This window comes from Euleptes europaea, chromosome 18 (assembly GCF_029931775.1).
Source record: "Euleptes europaea isolate rEulEur1 chromosome 18, rEulEur1.hap1, whole genome shotgun sequence".
Taxonomy (NCBI): Eukaryota; Metazoa; Chordata; class Lepidosauria; order Squamata; family Sphaerodactylidae; genus Euleptes; species Euleptes europaea.
This window is the reverse complement of record NC_079329.1, coordinates 10,348,739-10,373,679: the sequence shown is the minus strand read 5'-3', so window position 1 is coordinate 10,373,679 and position 24,941 is coordinate 10,348,739. Positions and strand designations below refer to the sequence as shown.

The 24,941-nt window shown below is 47.8% G+C and overlaps 4 protein-coding genes across 7 annotated transcripts in view; all 4 read right to left on the bottom strand.

The window, feature by feature from the left end:
- The window catches only part of TAOK2 (TAO kinase 2), a 40,172-nt gene extending 39,877 nt beyond the window's left edge, over positions 1-295 (bottom strand). For all 3 annotated transcript variants that reach the window (XM_056863093.1, XM_056863091.1, XM_056863092.1), the window contains exon 1: positions 134-295. The gene's annotated coding sequence lies outside the window, so the exon portion shown is untranslated. The remainder of the gene's footprint in view (positions 1-133) is intronic.
- A 4,762-nt stretch (positions 296-5,057) lies between these two features.
- Positions 5,058-24,941, bottom strand: part of TMEM219 (transmembrane protein 219) — a 140,859-nt gene continuing 120,975 nt past the window's right edge. Inside the window, exons 2-7 of the mRNA XM_056863103.1 lie at positions 15,927-15,985; positions 6,716-6,882; positions 5,748-5,967; positions 5,546-5,654; positions 5,357-5,468; positions 5,058-5,250 (exon numbers count right to left, since the gene is read on the bottom strand). Of these exons, the coding sequence (XP_056719081.1) occupies positions 5,122-5,250; positions 5,357-5,468; positions 5,546-5,654; positions 5,748-5,967; positions 6,716-6,874 (729 nt within the window). The 5' untranslated portion in view covers positions 6,875-6,882; positions 15,927-15,985 and the 3' untranslated portion in view covers positions 5,058-5,121. The remainder of the gene's footprint in view (positions 5,251-5,356; positions 5,469-5,545; positions 5,655-5,747; positions 5,968-6,715; positions 6,883-15,926; positions 15,986-24,941) is intronic.
- LOC130490406 (uncharacterized) lies at positions 9,276-10,631 on the bottom strand. Its single transcript, XM_056864233.1, has one exon. The coding sequence runs from the start codon at positions 10,629-10,631 to the stop codon at positions 9,276-9,278; it is 1,356 nt and encodes a 451-aa protein (XP_056720211.1).
- Positions 19,683-24,665, bottom strand: LOC130489392 (uncharacterized). Of its 2 annotated transcripts, XM_056863097.1 has the most exons (5): positions 24,505-24,665; positions 23,818-23,865; positions 21,842-22,681; positions 21,120-21,152; positions 19,683-19,789 (listed from the first exon to the last, which is right to left on the bottom strand). In XM_056863097.1, the coding sequence occupies exons 1-5, from the start codon at positions 24,614-24,616 to the stop codon at positions 19,740-19,742; spliced, it is 1,083 nt and encodes a 360-aa protein (XP_056719075.1). In that variant the 5' UTR covers positions 24,617-24,665; the 3' UTR covers positions 19,683-19,739. The 2 variants fall into 2 exon arrangements, with proteins under 2 accessions (XP_056719075.1, XP_056719076.1); XM_056863098.1 differs by lacking the exon at positions 23,818-23,865.

The window sequence follows — 24,941 nt, the reverse complement described above, 5'->3', positions numbered from 1 at the left end:
TGTTGCAAAATAGGCTTATCGCCTGTCTTTGTTCCCCAGGCCTTTTACCATCAGTTTCCTCCCCACAACCTTTTCCCTCAGAAGATTCCACCTCTACCATCCCCCCCCCTTAAGCTACGTATTCGAGTCTCACCTGTAAGTCTTTGCAGCTGCCTAGGTATTGCCTCCCTTGAGGCTCCAGCTCCAGGATATTGGGGTGGGGAGTACACCCCCGACTTCCTCCTCTTCCCCAACTCCTCCAGCCAAAGAAAGGGCTCAGAGGGGACTATCGCCGGCTCCCCTGGACGAGGAAGGCCCCCTTCGATCGGAGACCCAGGGCATCGGGGGGTGGGGGGTCCTCTCCAGCCTCTCCCTCTTTTTCTGGTGGGCTTTCAGCGGAGCTAAGGGAAAAGGGAGCTACAGAAGTGAAGCCTTGCGGGGGGCGGAATTCACTAAAGGGGATGGGATGGGGGCATCCCCGGGAAAGGAGGGGAGGGGAGTCTCCCAGCAGCTCCAGCGCTATGAGGTCTCTTTATGAAGACTGGAGAGGAACCCTGTAAGGTAATGGGGGTGGGGGAGAGAGACAAGGTGCCCGCAGATGACACTAAGGGGGCTAAGGGACAAGCTAGGAGAGGAAGACGACGTGGGCTTAGGAGGGCTGTTTGCAGCCTCTCCTAGGTGAGAAGGAGCTTCTACATATGCATCAATATAACACGGCGGGGTTAGCTCTAAGGGCCCCCTCCCCCAGCAAATGAACAGCACGGGGGATCTAGGAGGTACCAGAAGAGGAGGACGTACAAAGCTCCTCTTAGGGAAGGTGGGGGGAGAAGGAAGGAAGGGTGGGCGGGATGGTCCTACAGGAGCCCAAGAAATCCTGTAAGGTCTGGGGAGCGCTAAGGGGGACGGAGGGGTGGGGAAGGGGGGGAGTCTCTATACGGCAAGGGGGTGCTGTGGGGGTGGGGGGCCTTGTTCTATCCGGCCCCCCCTCCCCTCGCTCGCCGCCTCCTCGGGTTCCTCCGCCTCCTCCCTCCCTCTCGCTCACTCCAGTTGTCCCCAAATCCAAGATGGCGCCCAAGGCAGGAGCCAGACCGGAACCAAGCCAGGGAGAGCTCCGGGCGCACGCGCGAAGGCGAAGGGTGGGGAAAAGCAGCGGCGGGAGAGCGCGCACGCGCGGCGACCAGGGGGCGAAGCCGGCATGCGCCGCGGAGGGCGCACGCGCCGAAAGGGTTCCCGACGCAGAAAGGAAGGGCCGCCTGCGCAGGACGGAGTGGAGCTGCATTGTACGCATGCGCATTGTCGAGGGCGTTCTGAAGATCAGGCCGGGCTGACGGGACGTGATTGGCGCGCAATATGTCGGGGGCGGGGACTAATAGTTCCAGTGGGAGCGCTGCGTTCGTTAGATTGCTGTATCGTCTGTAGACGGGGCTTTGGTACTTCGCAATAACGGGGGGGGGGGAGGAAACCCCCACGTTTAAAATCTGAGTAAAAATAAGGAAAACGAGTTTAGATTGGAGGAGGGGGGCTTAGGAAAAGGCGGACGCGAGGCGGTTGGCATCCGGATCGGCTAGAAATGCCCCTTTTACGAAAGGAGCCAGTGGGACGCTCGTATGCCTCCAGCGGCTTTGATTGGACGTTGCCTTACAAGGCGGGGCGTGATTGGTGGGCTGGTGTTATTGGGCGGGGCGCCGTCGCTCAGCTGTTACTGGGGCAGGATTCAGACAGAGCAGGGCGGCTGTTAAGAGGCATAAAAAGCGGGGGGGGGAGGCAGCGGCAGCTGTTGGGGCGCGTTGGCAGGCGACCGTTAAACTGTCGCCTCGCGCGCGCTAGAGCGCCTTTGAAAGGGGGCGGGGCTAGAACCGCTTCACCGACGTAACGCTCGAGCCGTCTGTCTTGCCTGAAGGGTGACCTTTCCTTCACCTCACCAGGCGCCTGCCCTTGACTTTAATTCGGGCTAAACTGTTCCTTCTGACAGAAGGAACCAGTAATAAATCACACGCCCCTTCTGGCAGAAAGTCACAAACTGTACATAACAGCGTTTTAATTGAAGCGAACTGCCTTGGATCTATTTTTTTTTCTTAGCCGAAAGGCAGGATTGTAATATTATAAATGATGGGAAGCCAAAGTATAGTGTGCACAACTGTATTTAAAAACACAGGGCCTAAAATATAGCCTGTATTTTAGGTCCTGTGTTTTTAAATACAGTTGTCCACGCTTAGGGTTGCCAACCTCCAGGTACTAGCTGGAGATCTCCCGCAATTACAACTGACCTGCAGCCAATAGAGATCAGTTCACCTGGAGAAAATGGCCGCTTTGGCACTTGGACTCTATGGCATTGAAGTGCCTCCTCAAACCCCACCCTCCTCAGGCTCCGCCCCAAAATCCTCCCACCGGTGGCAAAGAGGGACCTGGCAACCCTATCCACACTATACAATAAAAGTATATTTGTTGTTCCTCTAGATATTTGTTGTTATACTAGACCCTGTGTTTTTAAATACAATTGTGCACACTATACAATAAAAGTATATTTGTTGTTCCACTAGATTTGTTGTTACACTAGTTTCTCACTTTCAGGTTGAGTTTCTCTTCCCCCCCCCCCCGTTTTTTTTTTTTAGTTGATATTCTACATGAATACATTCTTCTTAAAAGTCATACTTAAAAAACAAAAGCTGACTAAACAAGATTAAAGTCGATTTGAAAGGGAGCCCCATCCACAGTTCTGTAAAGTGGCCTTAAGAACATAAGGAAAGGCCCTGCTGGATCAGACCAAGGCCCATCAAGTCCAGCAGTCTGTTCACACAGTGGCCACCCAGGTGCCTCTAGGAAGCCCACAAGCAAGATGACTGCAGCAGCATTCTGCCTGTTCCACAGCACCTCATAATAGGCATGCTCCTCTGATCCTGAGAGAATGGGTCTCTAATCCTGAGAGAATGGGTCTGCACCATGACCAGTGTTCATTTTGGCTAGTAGCCATTAATAGCCCTGTCCTCCACAAGAACAAAAGGAAAGCCTTACTGGATCAGACCAAGGTCCATCAAGTCCAGCAGTCTGTTCACACAGTGGCCCAACCAGGTGCCTCTAGGCCTTGTAGGACCCCTGGTAGGAGGGTCCGACACCTCACTTCTCACCCTAAAATGATGTTACCACAGTATGATCAATGCTTCATGGGCCATGTGACGGTGAGCCCTAAGTATTTGACTGGTGCAGTGGCTCAGGGGAAAGAGCCCTCTGCAGTCCAGCTTTTGTGAGGGAAAAGGCAGTGCGCAGTTTGCCTGGGGATTTATTATAACATTACGCGGTATGGCTGAGGACATTGAAATGGCCTTAGGAACTAGATCAGTCAAGAAAGAAATGAAACGGAAACCTGAGGGACAGACAGCAGGAACTGAGACATGAAGTAGAATCATAGAGTTGGAAAGGACCACCAGGGTCATCTAGTCCAAACCCCTGCACAATGCAGGAAATTCACAACTACCTCCCCACCCCTAGTGACCCCTACTCCATGCCCAGAAGATGGCCAAGATGCCCTCCCTCTCATAATCTGCTTAAATAGAAAGTGGGTTCTTAAAAAGATTAACATGATTTAAAATTAGGATGGGATTTGATATGGGGACATAGGAGAGCATGTGAAGCTGGTCTGGGATCGGGGTGGCTTAAGGAACAAACATCTGAGGAAACAATGGCGATACAAAGCCGGAAGAAAGGAGTGAAGGAGAAAGCAAAACTCTGGGCCAATCAGTCGGCAACAATCTTGCAGGGATGTTATGAAAATGAAATAGGTGGGAACTGTGTGTATCACTTTGAACATCTTGAAAGATAGGATAAAAATGTAATTTTTTTCTAAAGGAAGGTAATGGTGTGGCCAAACTGAATTTGATTTAAATTAACCAGCCCAACTCTTTGGTTGCTGGGTTCTTGTTTTTATTAATCGCTCCTGCTTCACGCTTACTTGAATGCATGCTTAATTGAAAGCAGAGGGGCAAGATGTGGAGTTCCTTTTAGGTATCCAAGTAGAGGGCCATGACATATACATTATTATTGTATATATGAAAGAACGGCACCTGTGAAGCCCGTTCAGATCAATAAGAATTTATTTTCCTGGTAGAAAGGCATGCCCCAGACATTCCCATATCACTGATGACCCCTTATTTCTTAGGGGTCTTAGATAAATCGATTCACTAGCATCATTAAGACCAAGATACCGTCCCTGACAGGCCAGGAAGTTCAGTTTGCATTCTTCAAGCTCAACTTAGTGTTAGAGATCCTAGTCAAGCCAACAAACTATAGTCATACTTAAGAAATATGATGTAAATACTTCTTCCCCTCTATTCAGTAGTTTTTTTTTTCTCTCTCTCATGCACACACCTTAAACCACTTCAAATTCTCTGCCTCTCCTCCATGATACCTCATAGGCAGTGCTGCCTTAGGAATATCTCTTTCTCCGAAGATCTGCCAAAGCCTCTTTTGGAGGCAGTGCAAGCAAGATATTTGTGTTCAGATTAGCATTGAGGAATGGTAGCTAGGAACAGGGTCGTTTAATTGAGCCTTTGGTATGGTCCCTTTAAATAACGAACCAGATAACTATGACACTATTCACATCAACAAGGACTAGGATTCATTACGGTCACATCATTTGTGCCCACTTACTTGAATTTTGATCTTTTGATCTCTTATCAATGAAGCAATGACTATGTTATGTCAAGGAGCTGTTGCCAATGCCTCCTAATTTTAAAAGAACATTTACTGACAACAATGTGACAATCCTGTTCAGGACAATACTACAGTAGTCCTTAACCCACTCAATGGGATGCAACCCTCTCCTGGTAACCAACTGAGAAATATTGCATGAATCTATTTGTGTCAATGGTAATGCTGCCTTTAATGATGAAAAAGCCCAAGCATACTCTTTTTTAAAATACAGAGTTTATTGTATTATTCCACTTTAGCAGGGATTCAGACAGTCCCCCCAGCCGTGAACCAAGATGGGCTAAATCCCATTCACAACTCAGAAACCCCTCACACAGTTTGCATTAGAACTGCAATGTTTCAAGTGTTATGTAACCCAGGGACTTAGAGGAGGATAAATATCCAGGACACCTGGGTTCTCTGGAACAGGACCAAGGGAGCGGCATGGGTCAGACCTACCTAAATTCGCCCCCTCTTGTCTCTGGGGGCAGGATAGCACAGGCCAGCCATGCAACACATCATGGCACAGAGGCAGAGAAGGAAAGCACTGGTAAGCAGGAGACGCTGGCTGCAGAGAGCACGATCCACCTAGGAGTGCAAAGGAGCGCATCAGTGAATAGTCCTTCTCCACTTTCATCCTTAGAGAAGAGTGAAGTTCTGACCCCCGATACATCCCCAATACATCATGTCTTACCTGGTCCAGCATGCCAGACAGGGCAGGATTAGCCTGGTAATGTGATCGGTAGCAAAGGCCTGGCTCTTCCGGATGCGTACCTCGCTCCCCCATCACACATTTAGGTGGCTGTCTGGGGAAGAAGATGGGACTGTTGCATCAGTGGGCCAAAGCCACCTTGCAATTCTGGCTTCTTGCTCTCGGGCTTACCTGGTCTTGGGCAGAAGGGAAGAGGGTGCGATGATGCTAAGGCAGCTCTCGTGGGCTAGTGGGTTCGTGATGGCTATCACAAGGTGGACTGGCTCCTGGGCATCTGGACCTGTGGGAAGGATGGACAGAATGGAAGGTCAAAGGGAAGGGGGAAGAGAAAGAGAAGGATAGTTCAGTCTGTTAAGAGTGAGAGGTCACTCACCCTTGAGACCCAACTCTTTCCCCGTGACGGTCAGAGCCAGGTGAGTGCCGTTGGGAGGATCTGTGCCATTCTGGAGCTCAAAGGTGAGGCCAACCAGGACAGAGACGGTCGTATGGGATTCAGCAGCTGTGGAGGGAGATGACGGAGAGGTATCTTTGTGGGTCTTGTTTGGGATACAGAACATCAGATGTGCCAGAGATGTCAGGAGAGAGTTCCAGTCCTTAAAAATGAGGGGAAAGGGTTGCAAATTGCCTTAGTTGCTTGTTCCCCCCCCCCTTTGGTGCCTGCCTTTTAAAACCCTTTCCTTGTTTCAAATGATCTTTCCTCTTAAAACCCGATTTCTGATCTCAGCAGTGTAAAAACGGAAAGACGCAAACCATTAACAAAAGCAATGCTATAGAAGTTGAACCCAAGGGTCTAAAGAGATCAAATTGCTTAAGTTCACTTTGTTTTGCTCTGCTTCCTCCAAGTGGAAGAACATTTAGAGCTCTCCAAGGTCAGTTTCCTTTGAAAGAGGAAGCAGTTTTTACAGTGATTTTGTAAATATAGCACCCCCAATAGTCTGGTAGACTATTATATGAAAATTGCTGGGGCTGCCCTTCTCAAGATCAAATCAGCACATCCTCCTAAATCCAGCTAAATCAGCACAGACTAGCATCTTCTGCTACAAACATTGTATACAGTTAGTTGTGTGTTTTTTCAACTACTTTTTCCTAGCTTGGCCTCTAGCATTTAGGGAGACCCTATGTGATCCATCTGGGTAGACCGCCAATGAGCCCAAAGCTTCAGCATGACTTTTTAATCAAGTGGTTTAATCACCTCCCTTAATTAACCTGAACTGTTAACAAGCTTGAGGGGGGGAAACACGAAGGCTTCACGCTTATCTTTTCCTCCACGCCTCTTGAAATTTCCTGTACCCTCAAACCCAACTCCATCCAAAGTCCTTCAGACCTTCATCCCCAGCTCACCTCTTTGACATCTGGGTTGGGGACTTCATGCGACTGGATGTAAGCGGCAAAACTGCCAAAGGCAACAGCCAACGAAAGGAGACAGAAGAAGAAGGTGACCAGAGGTGGGTGTCGCTCCAGACAGACACGCAGGGAGACCAGCAGGGGGCAGATGACCATGGCCAGCCCTAAGGGTGAGAAGGTTGTGGTGTCAAGATTGCTGCTCTGGTGGAAGCTGAGCCCTTTGTGGGTGAGAATATCCAAACAGCCAGAAACCATGAAAAAGGAGAGGTTGGTAATCTGCACTTCCCCCCCCTTTTGCCCTTTCATGGCACAGTCCATAACCATCTGTGGTGGTCTAGATGGAGGCTCTCTGTTGTACATCAGTGGGACTTCTGGAGGTCCTCAAAAGAGGGTTCCTATAATCTGCCACCAAACCCAGATTTGGCTCCCCGTAGCCAGGAGGACGGGTGCTTGGTTTCACCCAAGCTTCTACGAACAAGTTGTATGAGCTAACAACAGGGTAAAACAACAGGCAAAGTTTACCCCTTGCCTTTGTCTTGCAGGGAGCCTTAATAAGTTGCTTCAGAGTATGTGCAGGGAAAAAAACTCCAATAGCCAGACTAGTTTCAGTTAAACAGAGAAGAAATTTATTCAGGTGTTAAAAATAAAATGGGGTTTGAAAAGGGTACTTCTAGGAGACAAAGTCATCTTACATAAGGGCAGCCCTGCTGGATCATCTAGTCCGGCATCCTGTCTCATACAGCAGCCAACCAATTCCTCTGGAGGTCCTACAATGGGGCATAGAGCTCTAAGCCTTCCCTTGATATTGCCTCCTAGTATTGGAATGTGAAGGTTCCCTTTAGTAACCATGGCAAGTAGCCACTGATAGCTGTCTATGCCTGTGGCCATCACTATATCCTCTGGCAGTGAATTCCACATTTTAAATCACTTGCTGTGTCAAAAAGTGTATTAATTCTAAATCTCTCTATTTTGAAGAACTTTACATTTTGTGCCCTGGAAGTTAGATCATGCAAACTGCTTGGAACACTGTACTGGTAAGGGAGAATTTGCCGCTTGCTCTTACATGTTAACTGAGGTCATCAGGATCAAATCAGTTTTCCCATTCTTTTTGTTTTTTTATATATAGTTGAAAGCTTGTACATAAAAATATAGAATTGGAAAGAAACAGCTAAGATTATGGGCAATTGAGACAGCAGGTTGCTTCATCTGTGACACTCAACATGGCAATTTCATCCTTGACGTGACCTAAAAGATAGAAATGTATGCACTCTCTCCTGGTTGATTCTGCAGTTTAGCCAAGCAAGAGAAGCCTCATAAATCAGGCAAACAACAGACAATATAGGAAATTATACATAATTTGTTTGATTTCTTATTCCAAAATTTTGTGAGGCTTTGCTATTTTGGTGCTTCTGAGCTCCTGCCGGGCTATTTCTTTCTGACTTACTAAAAATTGGTGCTTAAAGTAAAATAGACACATGAATGAATTTTAACTTGGCAGTGTAGAGAACGGGCTCTCGTCAGGGGGGAAAGACAGGATATAAGTATCTTAATATAATCCTTTTTCTAGCCACACCCTATCATTGTGGCCTTCTCTTTTATCTCACCTAACAGGTGCTTGATCAAACAGAAAGCTCTGCTAATGCAATTTTGCCATGTCATTTTCAAAGGTGGCAATCTTCTCCAAATACCCTTCTACGTGCTCTAATATAATTTTACAAAACAGTGTCCTTGAAGAACCGCAAAATATAACTCTTAGGGATACAGAAGTCATGCAAAGCCTTTGTTATACCTCTCAATACTATCTGCCAACCCACCATAGCGATTCATTGGGCAGCTGCCATATCTTTAGATGGCTTGAAAATCCATTTTTTGCAGCCATTTTATGGTGGTACCCACTTGCCCATTTTCAAAATTCCCAATCTACCCACAGGGTTCAGCAAAGTTACACATGTAGCTGCCTTATACTGAATCATACCCTCGGTCCATCAAAGTCAGTACTGTCTACTCAGACCGGCAGCGGCTCTCCAGGGTCTCAGGCAGAGGTCTTTCACATCACCTCCTACTTGGCCCTTTTAGTTGGAGATGCTGGGGATTGAACCTGGGACCTTCTGCATGCCAAGTAGATGCTCTACCACTGAGCCACGGCCCCTCCCTTTTTAAGAGTTGGGGCTTCTTGGACTATGCTGAAGACAACTAAGTGAATCAGAAAACACACTGAGAAGAGATGGTGTGGATGTCTGCAAGCACAAGTCTTGTCCAGGAGGCACCAAACATGTGACTGCACAACACTGGTTTATGCAAGTGGAAACAGAACGTATCTGCAAGCAATGATTGGCTCCTGCCATTGGCTCCTGTCCCATCCCATATTCAGAGGGCAAACAGTTTATTTTAAAAATAGCAATTGTCTTAAAATTTCATTGGTTAAAAATAAAAGAGACAATTTGTTCAAAATCATATCCTTTTTATTTGATGTAAACTTGGGTATGCACACTAAAGATGTTGGCGGTCACCCCCAGTGAAATCACACAGGAAAGCGAACCTTTTCCTTTTTTTTCTTCTACAGAGGATTCTTTTCAAAGTAAGAGCAGTATGCAGCCCTTATCTGGCACGCTCTCTTGGTCAGCCCAGCCTCCGATAAGGGCACCCTTGGCCTGGCTGAAGCATTCTGATTTTCAGCCGCTGGAGGACTTTCCAGCGGCTCCAACAACTCATCCCCTTTGATTTCGCATATGTTGTGCAGTATGCAGCACGTCGCTATGACTACGGGAATGAGCTTCTCCCTCACATCCAGTCTCATCTGCAAGCATCTCCAGCGAGCTCTCAGGACCCCAAATGCTCTCTCCACGCACGCCCGGCACTTCGCTAGCCTTTCATTAAATTGCTCTTGCGCCACAGTTTTTGGTGTAGGGTACGGCTTCATCAGCCAAGGGCGGAGCGGGTAGGCAGCATCCCCAATGATGACGGGGGTCATCGAGACGCCTTCCAAAGCCGTCGAAGTCTGCGGCCCGAAGGTGCCGTCATCCATACTGTTGAAGAAGGGCGAGTTGTGCAGGATGCGGGAGTCATGGGACCGCTCTGGGAAACCAACGTAGATGTCAGTGAAACAGGATTTACTGTCCACCAGCGCCTGCAAGACCATCGAGTAGAAGCCCTTACAGTTAATGTAGGAGTCAGCAGAGAAGGGGGGGCACAGGATGGAAATGTGCACAGCGTCGATAGCGCCAAGGCAGTTGGGGAAGCCCATCTCCTCGAAGCCTTCCATGATTTTCTGAGGATCTCCCAGCTGAATGGTTTGGGTGAGGAGCCGGCTGTTTATTTCCTCGCACACCTCTTCAAATATGGAGCAAGCTGACGAAATCCCCACCCCAAAGAGCTCAGAAACGGTCTTGTAGCTGTCGTGGTGGGCCAGCTTCCAGATGGTCATGGCAACCCTTTTTTCCACAGGGATGTGGGACCTCATTCCGGTGTCTCGCCGCTGCAGAGCCGGGCGCAGCTCCTCTGCGATGTACATGAGGGTGGAGCGTGACATCCTGAACAAAGAAATCCAGCACTTGTCGTCCTGCTCTGAAGAGATCATCCGCTCCCACCACTCACTGCATCTCGGAAGCATCCAGTGCGACCGTTCTGACAAGGCCATCAGCTCGTGCTCGTAGTGGAGTGCAGGGGACGACGAGTACACCATCGTGACCACAGAGACGATTGCGTTTCGATGAAGCCGCAGCAGGGCTCTCTTGCGGCGGACGCTAGCCGAGAGGATGCGGCGAAGCACGGCAGCAGATCTGCGGAAGCGCCTCCGCTGCAGAATCCTCACTATGGCAAATATCACAGTGCGCCTGTTGAGCATCCACTGCTGTACTAGCAATTGGGAGGTCTGGACGCAGGCCGCGACAAGAGCCAGGCACTCGTGCTCCATTTTTTGTCTCCCCCAGCCGTTTCGGAAGTTCACTGCAGACTCAGGAGGAAGGGATGCCAGTGTGCCACGAGACAACCTGTCCCCTGCTTACGCCACTAGCCAAGGCGGGGATAACATCACCAGGCAGGGCTTGACCAGTCCTTGCTCTCCCAACTGGAAAGGCGCTGTTGAACTGAAGGGCAATAAATCGTAATTGGGTTTTTGCTCACCAATCGAATCACGTTTACATTTCAACGCTGATGGGATTTTTCTTTTTCCACTGAGCTGAAGGGGATGGTTCCACCACACTCAACAGAACACCCAGCCATTCCCCATTCCAAAATCCTTAAGCTTTCAAGGGGTCATGTGTTGTGACTCTACCCAGTCACTCCACCCGAGCTTCCTCCTCGTATCCCCCAATCCTGCATGCCAACTGATCAGTTGCCCGCCTTTACTGCTTCCTTGTTATTCTCCTGGCATCAGACCACGCCCATCTCCTCTAACCCAGACTCCACCTTCTCAAGCTAGTATCTGTAAAGCTTCCACACAGCCGACCAACTGATCCTTAAACCCCAAAGGCTGTTCTGCACACACATTGGAATGAGGTGGTAGAATCCAGAGGTTGTAAGACTGTACCATTTCACAGGCTGGGTAGAGAAAACCATTTTGAATGCTCCCTTATGGGTTACTTTTAAACATTCTACTGGTAGAACAGAAAGTAGAAAAGCAAGAAGCAGGTGCGATCAAACCTCTTTCCTGATGCCCAGTTTTAACACTGGGGAAACGTTCAAAAACAGTATCGGCCACCTGCGCTCCAAAGTGGTACATTCCACTGTACAACCTCAGAATTCGGCCACCTCATTCCACTGCATAGAGAGCTGCAGATGTTTAAGGATCTCTGGGACCCATCCCCTGTGACTTGAAGTCCAAATCTCGGGCATACTGAGTCTGGCTGTAGTTATTCAGTGGTGAGGGAGAGGTACTCTGAACGTGCCGATAGACTTGTCACCAAACCAAATTTGTCCTGGATCAATGTAAGCCATGCCAGTGCTCACAGGCCTTCATTCACCGCGCTGTTCCGTCACAGGGAAGCCTCTTGAGTTTCCCTCTGCAATATTCCACCCCCTGAACCATTCAGATTAGTGAAACCAGCAGTAGACGGAACTACAATCACAGCTGAATGAAAATTTTAAATCCTCTTTTCCATGAAATGAGCAAAACGCTAATGTATTCTCAGCGGTTAAAGCCTGAGGAATCAAAGCAGTTCTTTTGACCTAGTAACCCAAATAATTCTGCTCAGGTGCTCCTTCTCCATTCGCACCAATGCGGCCATTGATTTTTTTCATCCTACTTCCTGACCGGGGCAGGGGGGGAAGCGAGCATCTAGAACTGACTCACATACCCACTCTCTAAGAGATATTTCTTTTCCTCATAGGTCACAATTTCCCATATGTTCTTAATACATTAGGAATACAATCCTAAGTATCCTTGTTTGAAAGCAAATTCTAGGGAACTCAGTGCTACTTGCTTCTGGTGGGGCAATAACCCACTCAGCCAGAGAAATGGCCTTACCAACAACAGAGGATGAGAGTTTTAATGGAAGTCTCGGTTCTGTGTGGTTTCTTTGTCTTCTGATCCTCCCAGTATTGTAAGGCACCAGGAGCACGCAAGAAGAAAGGCAGAGGTTGTATTTTTAGGGATAGATAGAAAGTCAGAAGGTAGGCAATTACTTAAACTATGGAACCAGAGATGCTGGCATTCCACAGCCTGGAACGGCTGCATTCTGACTTGAAACTAAGCCCTCTAAATTTCAGATTATGTATGGGGCTGACTACAGTTGCTCAGAGATGTGGACATTCTGCATATGCTCAGATGTGCTCTTTTATCACTATAAACTTTAGATTCAGTTCTGGCATTTGAAACAGGCTCCAGGCATGCTTAGGGCTTGGAATGAAAAGGTAAACTGGGATGCACACGTAACAAATGGCAAACTGGGGTTCTGCAAAAAGTTGCAGGTTTGGACTTAGCTTTTGGTTTCCCTCTCAGTTCTTAAGTACACAAGGCTTAGGCAAGCTAATGATTTTCAGAACGATGTACTTTCCAGGGTGATGCAAAAACGAGATGAGAATTGGCAACCTTTGGGAAGTGTTGGTGGAGGGTCTGGATGGAACAGGGGTCACCGGGGGTGCAGAGGGGGAGGTAGTTGTGAATTTCCTGCATTCTGCAGGAGGTTGGACTCGATGACCCTGGTGGTCCCTTCCGACTCTATGATTCTATGAAATTGTGGAGTTGGGTATGTTTAACCTGGAGAGGAGAAGACTGAGAAGTGATATGATAACCATCTTCAAGTACTTGAAGGGCTATCATATAGAGGATGGTGCCGAGTTGTTTTCTGTTGCCCCAGAAGGTCGGACCAGAAGCAATGGGTTGAAATTAAAAGAGTTTCCTTCTAGACATTAGGAAGAATTTTATAACAGTTAGAGCGGTCCCTCAGTGGACAGGCTTCCTCGGGAGGTGGTGGGCTCTCCTTCCCTGGAGGTTTTTAAGCAGAGGCTAGATGGCCATCTGTCAACAATGCTGATTCTATGACCTTAGGCAGATCATGAGAGGGAGGGCATCTTGGCTGTCTTCTGGGCACGGAGTAGGGGTCACTGGGGGTGTGTGGGGGGGAGGTAGTTGTGAATTTCCTGCATTGTGCAGGGGTTTAGACTAGATGACCCTGGTGGTCCCTTCCAACTCTATGTTTCTATGATTCTGTGATAACCAAGTTTCTTGCTAAAAAGTGCTTATGAATAATTCATGATAAGAAGGGGGAGGATGGATTATATGAATGTAAGCGTATTGCTTCTCTTTCAGGGACAAACACTTCTTTTTATTTGAAAAAACGGTTAACTTGTAAATAATCAACCACAAAATCTATAAATGGGGAAACGTGGAAAGACCTCTCAATACGAGTTGAGGTAGTAAGGCAGCCAAATTGTGCTCTGGTAGCACCTAGCTCAGATCTCACCTCTGCCATGAATACACCAGGCAGCTTTAGGCAAGACACTCTCTCTCAGCTCAAACTCTTCCCGTGGTCAATAACGCCAGCCTACCTTACAGAGCTGTAGTAAGGGTTACAACACAATCATGCATATAAAACACTGTGAAGAATGTTTTAAAAACCAAGTATATATTTGTATATTCATAAACGTAAAGAGAAAAGTATATGTATCAGAATGAATTCATGTGTAGTAGACAGCTGAACAATCATGTAAGTCAGGGTTTGTAAAGGTAACCTATCAGAGATGAAGGAAGAAAATAGAGCTGTAATATTGGTCTCTTAGCCTGGTAAGAAAAGAACCAATCAGGCAGCAGGGAGAATGCAGCAATCTTATTGGCCCTTTTAGCAAACTTTGATAAAAGCCAATCCCAAATTAAGAGTTTTCAATCCCTTTCCCAAACTATAAGTAGGAGTAGCTTAGTCAATCAAAAAGGAGACACAGAGGAAGAATTCTGAAGGACTTCAGAAGTCAGGGACAGAACTGAAATCTAGATATTTGCAGCAGAGAATTCCCTTAGGAGGTGGAAGAAGCCGGAGAGCTGAGGAAGCTGTAGACCAGGGAGGCCTGAATAGCTGGGAGACAGCTAGGCCCCAGGAGCCGGACTATAGCCACGAAGGGAGCTACTGCACTGAAGTCCAGGGAAGGGGATATTCCCCTCCCCCCATGAGAAAGCTGGCAGAAAGGGCCTCTGAAGGTTGTTAGCTGGAATTAATATAGAATAAGAACAAAGACAGTTCTTTTGAATCCAGTTCTGCATTTTTCTATATTTCCTGTTAAATATCAAAGAATATAGTTGTTTGGATCAGAAGAGAAAGGAGTTGTTCTTTTACTTGGGAAGCAAGCGCCTAAGGCAGAGGTGTCAAACATAAGGCCCGTGGGCTGGATCTGGCCCCTTGAGACCTCTTATCCGGCCCGCGAGCCATCCGCCCCCTCCAATCCCGATTTGGGCTGGCGAGGAGTTGCCCAGGCCCTCCAAGAGACATTTGTGACATCTCCGGCCCTCGTAACAAATTAGTTCAACACCCCTGGCCTAAGGCCTAACCAGCCCAAAGTAAGCTATATAAATGCTATTAAATGCAACTTCGGGGTGCTCTTGGACTTCTTGTGCCTTCATAAAATCTGGGTGCAGCACAGGCTGGCTAGCAGGCTGCATATGTTCCAAGAAGAAGCTGACCAAAGGCCACTGTCACACATGCCTTGCTAGATCCAGACTAGATTACAGTAGTCCTCTGTACATACGGCTGCCTTTGAGGACATGGAAGAAACAGGTATAAAACGCAGAGGCTAGGGACACCAGCGCTGAATCAGTTGCACCAGTTCCCACTTTGGTTCCAGGCCCAATTCAAAGTGCTAGTTTGGGCCTCTTAAATCTCTCAATGACTTGGGTCAACGGACATGCAGGCTATCCTCTCCTTGAATGAACCAGCCGGATTCCTGTAATTGTCTGGGAGTGGCATGATGGGAGACCTCCCTTTCAGAGGTAACACCTGGGAAGAATATCTTAGCTGCTGTCCCTAGATTGCAGAATTCCCTGGCCTAGGAGTGGCTGACAGAGCCTTTACAAACCTTCTACAAAATGCTGAAGACCCATCCATTGCAGAAGGCTCTTGATGGTGTATAATTGCGTTTTATTTTCTGCAGAGTTTTAAAATTGGGTTGTTACATTTTGTGTTTTGATTGTGTGGCATTTATATTTTACTTAACAGAAGAGCAGGATACAACCCTCCTAAAATAATAATAAATAACTTAAAATAAATACATATTAATTGTGGCAAGAAGTAACAGTTTTAGAGCACTTTTCATGCATAAAGTCTGAGTTTCAATTCCCAGACATATCCAGCTGGATCTCAGGAAACGGCTAGGGTAGACCCCTGCCAGCGATTGTGCAAAGCTACTGTTAAGTCAACGAAGAGACTATACTAGGCTAGAGGGCCATAACTTGGCTCCGTATAAGGCAACTTCTTACGCTTATTTTATCGCGGGGGCTAAATTCTTCAAAACTTAAACCCTTGAGGATGTTGCCCCAACTGTTAAGAAAAAAAGTAGCTTGCATTTGGTACGACCGCGGGGAAAGAACATGGAGTGCATTCCTATGCACTTTGCTTAGAAGTAAAATCCCTCTGTGCTTAGTGAAGCTTAGTCCAAAACGTGCTTAGGATCGCAGCTATCTAAGTAGGGGAAAATACCCAAGGTAAGGATTAAAGAGAGAAAAGGCTATATAGAAAAAAGAAGCCGAAAGCAAGGTGAGAAAGGGGGCGCCACTCCATCTTACCTCTGCTCTTTTACCCTGCAGCTTGTGGCTACGGCGCCTTCTTCCTCCGGGGAGACCCCCCCACTATTAAGGGCCCTGCCCCTTTAAGAAAAACCTGCGCCTATCCATTTCCGCCTTTCCTCGGCCAGGCTGTCCGACCAAGTACGGCGCGCGTGCGCAAACTGCGGCCCCGAGCGCCAACCTCAGCCCGCCCAGTCAAGGGTCGCGTCGGAATTACGCAGGCGCGTTCTCCGTCGCTGCTCTTTTCTACTGCGCGTGCGTCCCTCTGCTTCTCCTCCTTCCCCCTCCCCGCCCCTACAATTGAGGTTTCCTTTCGAAGCGCCGCTACTTAGGGCGAGAGCGCGCGTGGGCCAACGGATTCTTAACGCCATAGAGAGCGCTTTCCCAGAGGTCTAGAGCGGTCGCTAACGGATGGAAGCTCCGAGAGTCATTTTCAGTGAGGGCAAAAGTGCCCGTTTATGGAAGCCCCCCGTTTGCCAGGTTAAAACGATTTCATTTACATTTCAGGGTAATTATCTACTTCCTCCCTTATTAAAGGAGCATAAACGCGCTTTGAGGCACCTTTTTGAGCAATGACTTCTCCCAGTTAGCACAAACTATCTCCTGTCAACCCCCCTCCACCTTTTCTTCTCCCACGCATTAAGGTTGCCAACCTCCAGGTACTAGCTGGAGATCTCCTGCTATTACAACTGATCTCCAGCCGATAGAGATCAGTTCACCTGGAGAAAATGGCTGTTTTGGCAATTGGACTCTATGGCATTGAAGTCCCTCCCCTCCCCAAACCTCGCCCTCTTCAGGCTCCGCCCCCAAAAACCTCCCGCTGGAGTCGAAGAAGGACCTGGCAACCCTACCACACAGACTCTGGCTGCTTTTTCTATGTGCTCCCACTACTCAGGTGATATTCTCTTTTCCCGGGCACATTATATTGGCCCCTTTTGTAAGTTTTGCTTTTCATTTTCTTTTAACAAAACAGACCCAGGTTTGTACAGAGGGGAACCAGGCCACCAGACATAGGCAAACCAAGAGCTCAGAGGGAAGGCTTTCCATATTGCTTGTAACTAACAGTTTATAATATTTCTATGCCACCTCTTCAGTGTCTTGCTCTGGGTCACTTACAATTAAAAACCACAGTATAAAGAACAAGCCAATAGACATAAGCAGCATAAAAAATGACCCATAAAACAGAGCAGACCATTAAAAGCTGATAAGACAAAAACTCCGATTAAAAGCATGGGTAAAAAGATGTGTTTTAGCTTGGTGCCTGTGTGTGTAACCAGGGCTGACCCCTGCTTAGCTTCTGAAATCAGGCTAGCCTGAGCCATAGGTGCCAGGTAAGCCTCAAGCGGGAAGGCAGTCCAAGGCAAGGTGCAACCACAGAAAAAGTCCTGTCTTTAGTAGCCGCGCTCCTCACCTTTGAAGGCCAAGAGACCAGAGCTTGAGGCAGACCTTAACTTGCTAGTATGGGAGAGATGGTCCTCCCAAGCCATTTACAGCCTTAAAGGTAAGAGAATCAGCACTTTGAATTCTGCCTGGGAACAGATGGGGAGCCAGTACAGATCTTTTGCAACTGGGATGATTTGATCCCTGTAACCAACCCTTCACAGTAGCCTGGCTGCTGCATTCTGGACCAACGGAAGTTTCCATTTTCAAAGGCAGCCTCACACAGAGCACATTACAGTAATCTCACTTGGATATGATCAGAGCTTGGACCAATGTGACCAGATTGTGCTTTCTGAGGAATGGCCATAGCTGGCAAACCAGGTAGAGCTGAAAAAAGGCACTACATGCCACAGACAAGACCTGAGTCTCTTAACAGTAGGCCAGTATCTAGTAGCACCCCCAAGCTACAAACTTGCTCCTTCAGGGGGAATGCATACCCCTCCAGGACAGGATGACTCCACAATCGCCTAACAAGCTTCTTCCTTGACAAACTGTACCTCAAGTCCTGTCTGGACTGAGCTGCAGTTTACTGGCTTCATCCATCCCAGTACCTTCTCCAGGCACCTATTCAGGACCGCCATGGACCCAGGTATCTTATCTTTTAAGGAGAAATCGAACTGAGTGCCACCCATATATTGGTGACATCTCCAAATCCCTTGATCTCTCCCAGCAGTTTCATGTAGAATTTAAACGGTGTGGGGGATAAGATGGAACCCTGTGGGACACCATAGTATAAGTGTTACAGGGAAGAGCTCACCCCTCCACCCCACCTTTGGGAATCAATTGGTCAAGTGTGAACAGCACTACCAAATCAGTGCCCCCTACTGCCAGCCCAACCAGCCTCTCTAGATCATGGTTAATGATAAAGCTGCTGAGATCCAGGAGAATCAATTCCCCATCATTCTTCTGGCAAAGGTCGTCAGTCAGGGCAACCAAGGCCATTTCCGTCCCAAAACCAAACCTCAATCCAGATTGAAATGGGTGTAGATAATCCGTCTCCTCCAAGACTGCCTAAAGCTGTATAGCCACCACCCGCTCAAGTACCTTGCCCAAGAATGGAATATTAGCCACTGCATGGTAGTTGTTAGGTCATTTCAAGTCCCAGTAACATTTAAGGATCGTTCTTACTAAAGAATCCTTCACCCCAGCAAGGAGCCAATCATTCACTATTAGTGTTGCCATGGCTTGTCTTCCCCAGGATACAGCAAGTTGCTTCTATTTATTTCCTAACATGAACCAGCCCAGACACACCCAGTATCAACTGACTGCTCTTATTATAGGAATGGACTTCCTGTACCAGCTCCCGGGTTTCTGATAAAAGAATAATATGCTTTTAAAGGGAGCAGTTGATCCAACAGGCTGTTTTGTATGTCTCTTCCCCCCCATTCTTTTATGTGTTGTCATACCAACACTGATGTGTTTTTTCCAGCACTTGAGCCCAAAAGGTTCCATATCCCTATTCAAGGTACCTAGATGGCTGCCAGGTTGCAAATGTGTACCTCCAAAAGAAGCATTGAAGGAAAACCCAGTGGCTTCACTTGTCACTGGGATGCCAAGATGCATGCTTTTACAGAAAGGAAATCTTTGCCAATGCAGATGTAAAGGAGCCTTCTCAGCATCTAGCAGTAGTCAGAGGTTCAAATGCCCTGGTTTCTAAATCAAATATTGTTGTTTCCTTCAAGTAAGATGCCCCATTGCCTTCTTTCTCTGCTTCCAAAAATGCCAACAAGATCTTCACCTCTCCCCTTCCCTGATCACCTAATTGAACACATGAAGCTGCCTTTTACTGAATCAGACCCTTGGTCCATCAAAGTCAGTATTGTCTACTCAGACCGGCAGAAGCTCTCCAGGGTCTCAGGCAGAGGTCTTTCACATCACCTACTTGCCTAGTCCCTTCAACTGGAGATGCCGGGGATTGAACCTGAGACCTTCTGCGTGCCAAGCAGATGCTCTACCACTGTGCCACAGCCCCTCCCCAATCATCCTGCATGACCTGTCACAATCACCCCAGAGTCGCAATGGATAAGAAACAAACCACATACAAAGCACAGAGGTGAATTTAAATAAATTCTTTTTTTAAATTTTATTTTCAGGGGAATCCAGAGAAATTAAAAACCATGTGAAGAAATTAAAAACCAGAGCATTAAATCAGAGGGTGAGGGTGAGACATCAGCCCCATCCAGGACAATTTGGGCTAGAACAGCAGTAGGATGAGGGAGGGGAGGAGGGAGGGAGGCAGGTGGCATAGCTTCCCCTTTCAAGATGCCCGGGCTTCTCCAGTCTTCATAGGGTGGGGTGGGGTGCCTTGCCTCTCTCCGTGTGCCCCCCCACCCCCCTGGATCTTAGCAGTGCTTCCCCAGGGAATCCTTGGTGTTAACCCTTCCCATCCAAGGTGTCCGTATAGACCGTCACTTTGCTAGGAGCTGTACGGAGAAAAGAAGAACAGGTGATAATGCAGTGGACAAAGAAAGAGGAGCTACAGGCAGTGCACATCTTCCAGTGCCTATCTGCACCTCCAACCCGCCCCCCTCAATTCCTGTACTGTACTACAGTGGTCAACACATACTCCATTAATTCCCTAGATATAGTTCTTGCACGGCTTGGCTGAATTAACCATAAGCAGCCTCATCCTCCCTTCTCCAAAACTAGAAAGTTGTACCAGTAGCTCTTGGTCTTCCTGCTGTACAGTTTCTACATCTTCTCATACTGCAGGTACAGCCCCGGTTCCTCATTCCCTCTGCACCTGCTATTGCAGAGATACCTCAAGTGGCAATGATTATAGAATCAGAGTTGGAAGGGACCACCAGGGTCATTTAGTCCAACCCCCTGCACAGCGTAAGAAATTAACAACTACCTGCCCCCCACACCCCCAGTGACCCCTACTCCATGCCCAGAAGGTGGCCAAGATGCCCTCCCTCTCATGATCTGCCTAGGGTCATAGAATCAGCATTGCTGACAGATTAATTTCTGTATTCTCAGGATCCACTCTGCTTAGGGGGCTCTTGGGGCAGGACAAGCATTGTAGCATAGTCCACTAAAGGCTGACCAGATTATAGAATAAAGCCAGCACCACCTCCCAATAGGGGTTCCACAGTTACGGAGCATATTATGTCCATGCAAGTCTGGGGCATTATATACGAAGCCCAAATAAAAGTAGTAACGTTCAATCAGTGTATCAAAACTTGCAAAAATGATTTTCTATTCAAAAGCAACATGATATTTTTAAACACATTAAATAGGTAAATACAATTTCTTGGACAGCTGCAATTGGCTATTCAAATCGCAGGACTCATACCAGCATCCCTTCCAGTTTGTCCAATTGTACCCCCAGGCAAATTGCAATATGCCCTTAATTGAAACTATAGGGGCCATTGTTCAACATAGTACATTGTTCAACATAGTACAACAAAGTACATAGAATCATAGAGTTGGAAGGAACCACCAGGGTCATCTAGTCCAACCCCCTGCACAATGCAGGAAATTCACAACTACCTCCCCCCTACACCCCCAGTGACCCCTACTCCATGCCCAGAAGATGGCCAAGATGCCCTCCCTCTCATGATCTGCCTAAGGTCATAGAATCAGCATTGCTGACAGATGGCCATCTAGCCTACATGTATGAAGCCTACATGTATGTGATGCATCCCACTACCTCACCGGAGTCTGAAATCTGCAGTTAATCAGGATGATAAATGGACAAGACAGACAATTGGTCTTACCGAGCAAATGCTCACTTGATTTGAGATTCCTTACCTTGACTGTGTAGCTCCCATATATGAGTCCATTCTGTATTAGAAGGAAGAAAGAGGGAAATTAGAAGCCAGGCACTGATGTACCCTGGGCCAAAGTGAGCCCCAAAACCAACCCCACTTTGTCCCTCGGCTACAGTTTAGGCAGCTCACTCCTAAACAGAGGTTCTGAGAGTTGGGATTCAGATGCCAATTCCCGTTCACCCCAAGGGAGTCCTTTAAATTGCTTTTGCTCAACCTGCCTAAAAGTGGGCATAGAAATTTGTTTACTGCAGAAAACAAAGGGAAGCTGTTCAATTAGAGATCACAGAACCTATTTTATACAGCCAGGAGGGACAGCATGTTGAATACACGTGACGAAGAAGCATGTTCAAACCAACAAAACACTAGTCTTGTTCGTTTCTAGGCATCCCCAGCCCTTTTCACATATTAAGCAATGAAAAGCTGAGAAACGCAAATGGCGAAATGTGTAGCACTGCTCCTTTGTTTCCTACAAGTCCTTATACGGAGCCAGAACTATTCCTGGTGCCATCCCTTTCACTAATTGCTGTGACCACTTTTTTGACCCCTGGAATATTTCTGGCCCCAGCATCTCTGCATATCCCCCACAATCCCATACTGCCCCCCCAAGATTTGCAAAATCCCATTCACTTTCCAATTCCCACCCTCAAATCTTTCCATCTATGCCTGCCTCTCCTAGATGGCAACATCGTTCATCCAGCTTACCTTCCAGGTGATAATTTCTTGCGGCCTGCCAGTCATTGGCTTCCATTTTCTCCCAGCATGCTCCAGTGTTTGCATCTTCCACCTCCTTTTCTGGTGCTGTCCCGCCACCCCCTCCGTGCCCAGCTCCTGGCTCATTGATAAAGGACAAGCCCCACTCATTCTGAAAGATGGCTCCCAGGTGCTGCTGCCGGCTGCTGTCGGATGGTGGGGGGCTGCTTGGGGGCGGTGCCAGGACGCAGTTGGGGAGGCTATTGGTGGTGCGGACGGCTGAGGCGGGAACGTGGCAGGCTTTCCCTGGCTGATCCAAGTTCTCTTTCAGCTTGCTAGCGTAAGATATTTTAGGAATGATCCGGGCGCTGCTGCTATCAACCGGGAAAGCAGGGAGGGGCCGGAAAAGTGACCACGTTTCCTTCCCAGAATCCTTGACGGATGCATTGGTGGTGTTTGATGTAACGGCAGGCTTCTCGCCAACTTTGACAGCCCCATCTCGTTCCGATTCCGGAGACGAGGATGGAGACGGCGGGTCGGAGTAGCCACGGCGCCGGTGCTGCCACCGCCCATTGGAAATGCTTTCGGGAGCGCAGTGGTGGCCGTTGGTGCTGGGGCCCCATTCCTTGCGGTCGGAGGGGCTGCCTCGGTAGGTCTTGCGGTAGGCAGCTGCATGGAAGGGCCGGCCATGGTAGAAGCGGTGGGGATAGCGGTGGGGGTGGTGGGCGACCGGGGGGTCCCGCTCAGACAATTGGAGGTTGCGGATGTTAAGGCTGTTAGAAGGGCTCAAGGGAACGCTGGGCTCATCGGCAATCTCCGAGGACGCAGTATAGCCGTTGGACTCCCAGGAACCTACAGCAGAAGGATTGTGGGGTGAACTCAACATCTAAATCGATGAAAGATGGATCCCCCCCATACATTATTACTGGTTTCCTTCCCTTTTTGAAATTTAGGCTGCAAACCCATGAGGCAGGGAACTGCCCCTTCAGGGAGAGTTGTATAGCGCCATTTTTTCTTGCTGATTTGTTTTTGTTCGCTGATTTAACATCATCATATTTGAGTCTCCCTTCCTGTAATACAACAAAACTAGGTAGGCTGCTCAACTAGAACTTGGGGGGGGGGGCATTAAGAAAGCTACAAAAACCTACCGTATGATTTGGATTTATTAAGTTCTGCTAAGTTGTATGATTTCTGTAAAAAGCACTGATGTATAATATCGGAACAAAGTATAACACTGGAACATGTTTTGGAACCAAGTATTGAAACTTATCTTGAATGTACAAGGATGTTTAACGTACTGCTGTTGTATTTTTATTTTTGTTGTTGTTGTCATTATAAACTAAACTCAAAATAGTTTTTCTTTTTAAAAAAGAAAGCTACAATAACATCAGATAGCAGGTCACCACAGTACCTAAAAACTGGATGCTAGCACCTTTTTTAAAAAGCAGCATTATTTTAAAGGTGAGAATATGTACGTATTTCTCCCCACCCCTGGGAACGCAGATTAAAAATAAATTGAGAGCAGAGCCATGTGACTACACAGTAACCCAGCAATTACAGCCATGCATCCAGAAGGCTCCATCACTAGACACAATTTTCTTGTCAAGTGTTCTAAACAAATTACTTCAGCGCTGCCATCTCTCAAGATTCTATAACAGCGATCCAAACAAGAACTAAAAGGATCACCTTTACACAATTTGGCAAGGCAGTTAGGGCTTTCTGAATGCCATGAACTTTTTTCCCTCTGGCAATGGCTTAGAAAATCATCAGATCTGAAGATAAATGTTCCTGGCAAAAGCAAGAAAGGTCATGAACCAAAGCTGTATATGGGGAAAGAAGTAAGATATATTCCTCAACAGCAGCTGTTGAGGAGATCAGGCAGACTGAATTAGGAAGTGCATGATTTTTCCAGCACGGAGGTACAGCTACCGCTGGGAGAGAAACACACAGAACATGACAGAAGGGGAAAGCCCCAGTCCCAAATTCACCTTCTCTGGAGCCCTGGCTTGGCCTGTAGCCCAGCTCTGCTCCAGCTCCTGCATGACAGAAAGAAGGTTTTACTTAACAGTGACAGGCATTAAAGGACAGCTATAACTCAGAAGTACATTATAAAGGGCAGTAACTCAAGCTGGAGCCTCCGTACTGGACTTGCCTCCGTGAAAAGCAAACATTGATACTCTGGGACCAAAACACAGTGTGGTGAATTCAGTGTTACCAAGGGGGAGAAAAGGACTGTGGATGCGTGGGCTCTGTGGAAGGGTTAGGGTGGCTAGTGAATCAGAGCAGGGCTTTCTGTACTAGGCAGCCTGGCTGTATTGCGGTACAAGATCCACAGCTCAGCTACAGTTGAGATATGAAGTGAGAGATGAGCGCATTCCAAAGGTGCATTTCTATTTCCCAAGAAAGGGACACATCTTCATGTGCTGAGAAATTGTAAGCCTCTTGCACTATGAATGAGGGGGCTGTGTGCAAAGAGCGCTAGGTGGGGTGAGTGCACAGATGGGCAAGGGACAGAGAGAACTCTTTGGTTTCTGGGGGTAAAGCAAAAATATTTTTTTTAAAAATCTTTACTGATGGCAAATTGCTAGAATCTGAACGCCCAGGCACCTGGATGTTTAAAAATCAACATAAGAAGTTGGGTCAGAGATCAAGCATAGAATGCCAGGATCCGTTACCTGTCCTGATGCGGTTGCTGAGGCTGTGGCATTTCTCCTTCTTCCCCCCCAGAAGGCGCAGCTCTTCCTCAGGATTGCGGTTCTCATCCATGCCCAATTCCTCCTTCTGCATGGTCTGCAGCTAGTCTCGGGTGGCAGGCGGCCGACGACAGAGGAACCCCAAGGATGCGCAAAGCCCGGCTACGGCGCTTGCCCAACCCCCTGCTAAGAAACAGCGACTACCGTATCTCTACCCCCCTACCCTAAAAACCAGCGGCCTGTTTGCGGAAGCGGATCTAAACACCAACCCGCACAAAGCAAAAAGGTGTCAGCTCGACTCCAAAGGTGTAAGGGCTGCCCTAAGAAGCCTCGCGACCACACCTTGGAGGAAGAAAGCGAAATCTCTAGCGCCGGTGTGGAGACCCCTTCCCCCCGGTCGTGTCCTAACACTTCAGTTC

Excerpts from the sequence above, each read along its gene's own strand:
- LOC130490406 (XM_056864233.1), bottom strand. The coding sequence starts at position 10,631 with ATGGAGCACGAGTGCCTGGCTCTTGTCGCGGCCTGCGTCCAGACCTCC.
- LOC130489392 (XM_056863097.1), bottom strand. The coding sequence starts at position 24,616 with ATGCAGAAGGAGGAATTGGGCATGGATGAGAACCGCAATCCTGAGGAA. Across the intron at positions 23,866-24,504 it reads CAGCAACCGCATCAGGACAG|GAGCTGGAGCAGAGCTGGGC; the intron begins GTAACGGATCCT and ends TCTGTCATGCAG. Across the intron at positions 21,153-21,841 it reads AAGAAATTATCACCTGGAAG|AATGGACTCATATATGGGAG; the intron begins GTAAGCTGGATG and ends CTTCTAATACAG.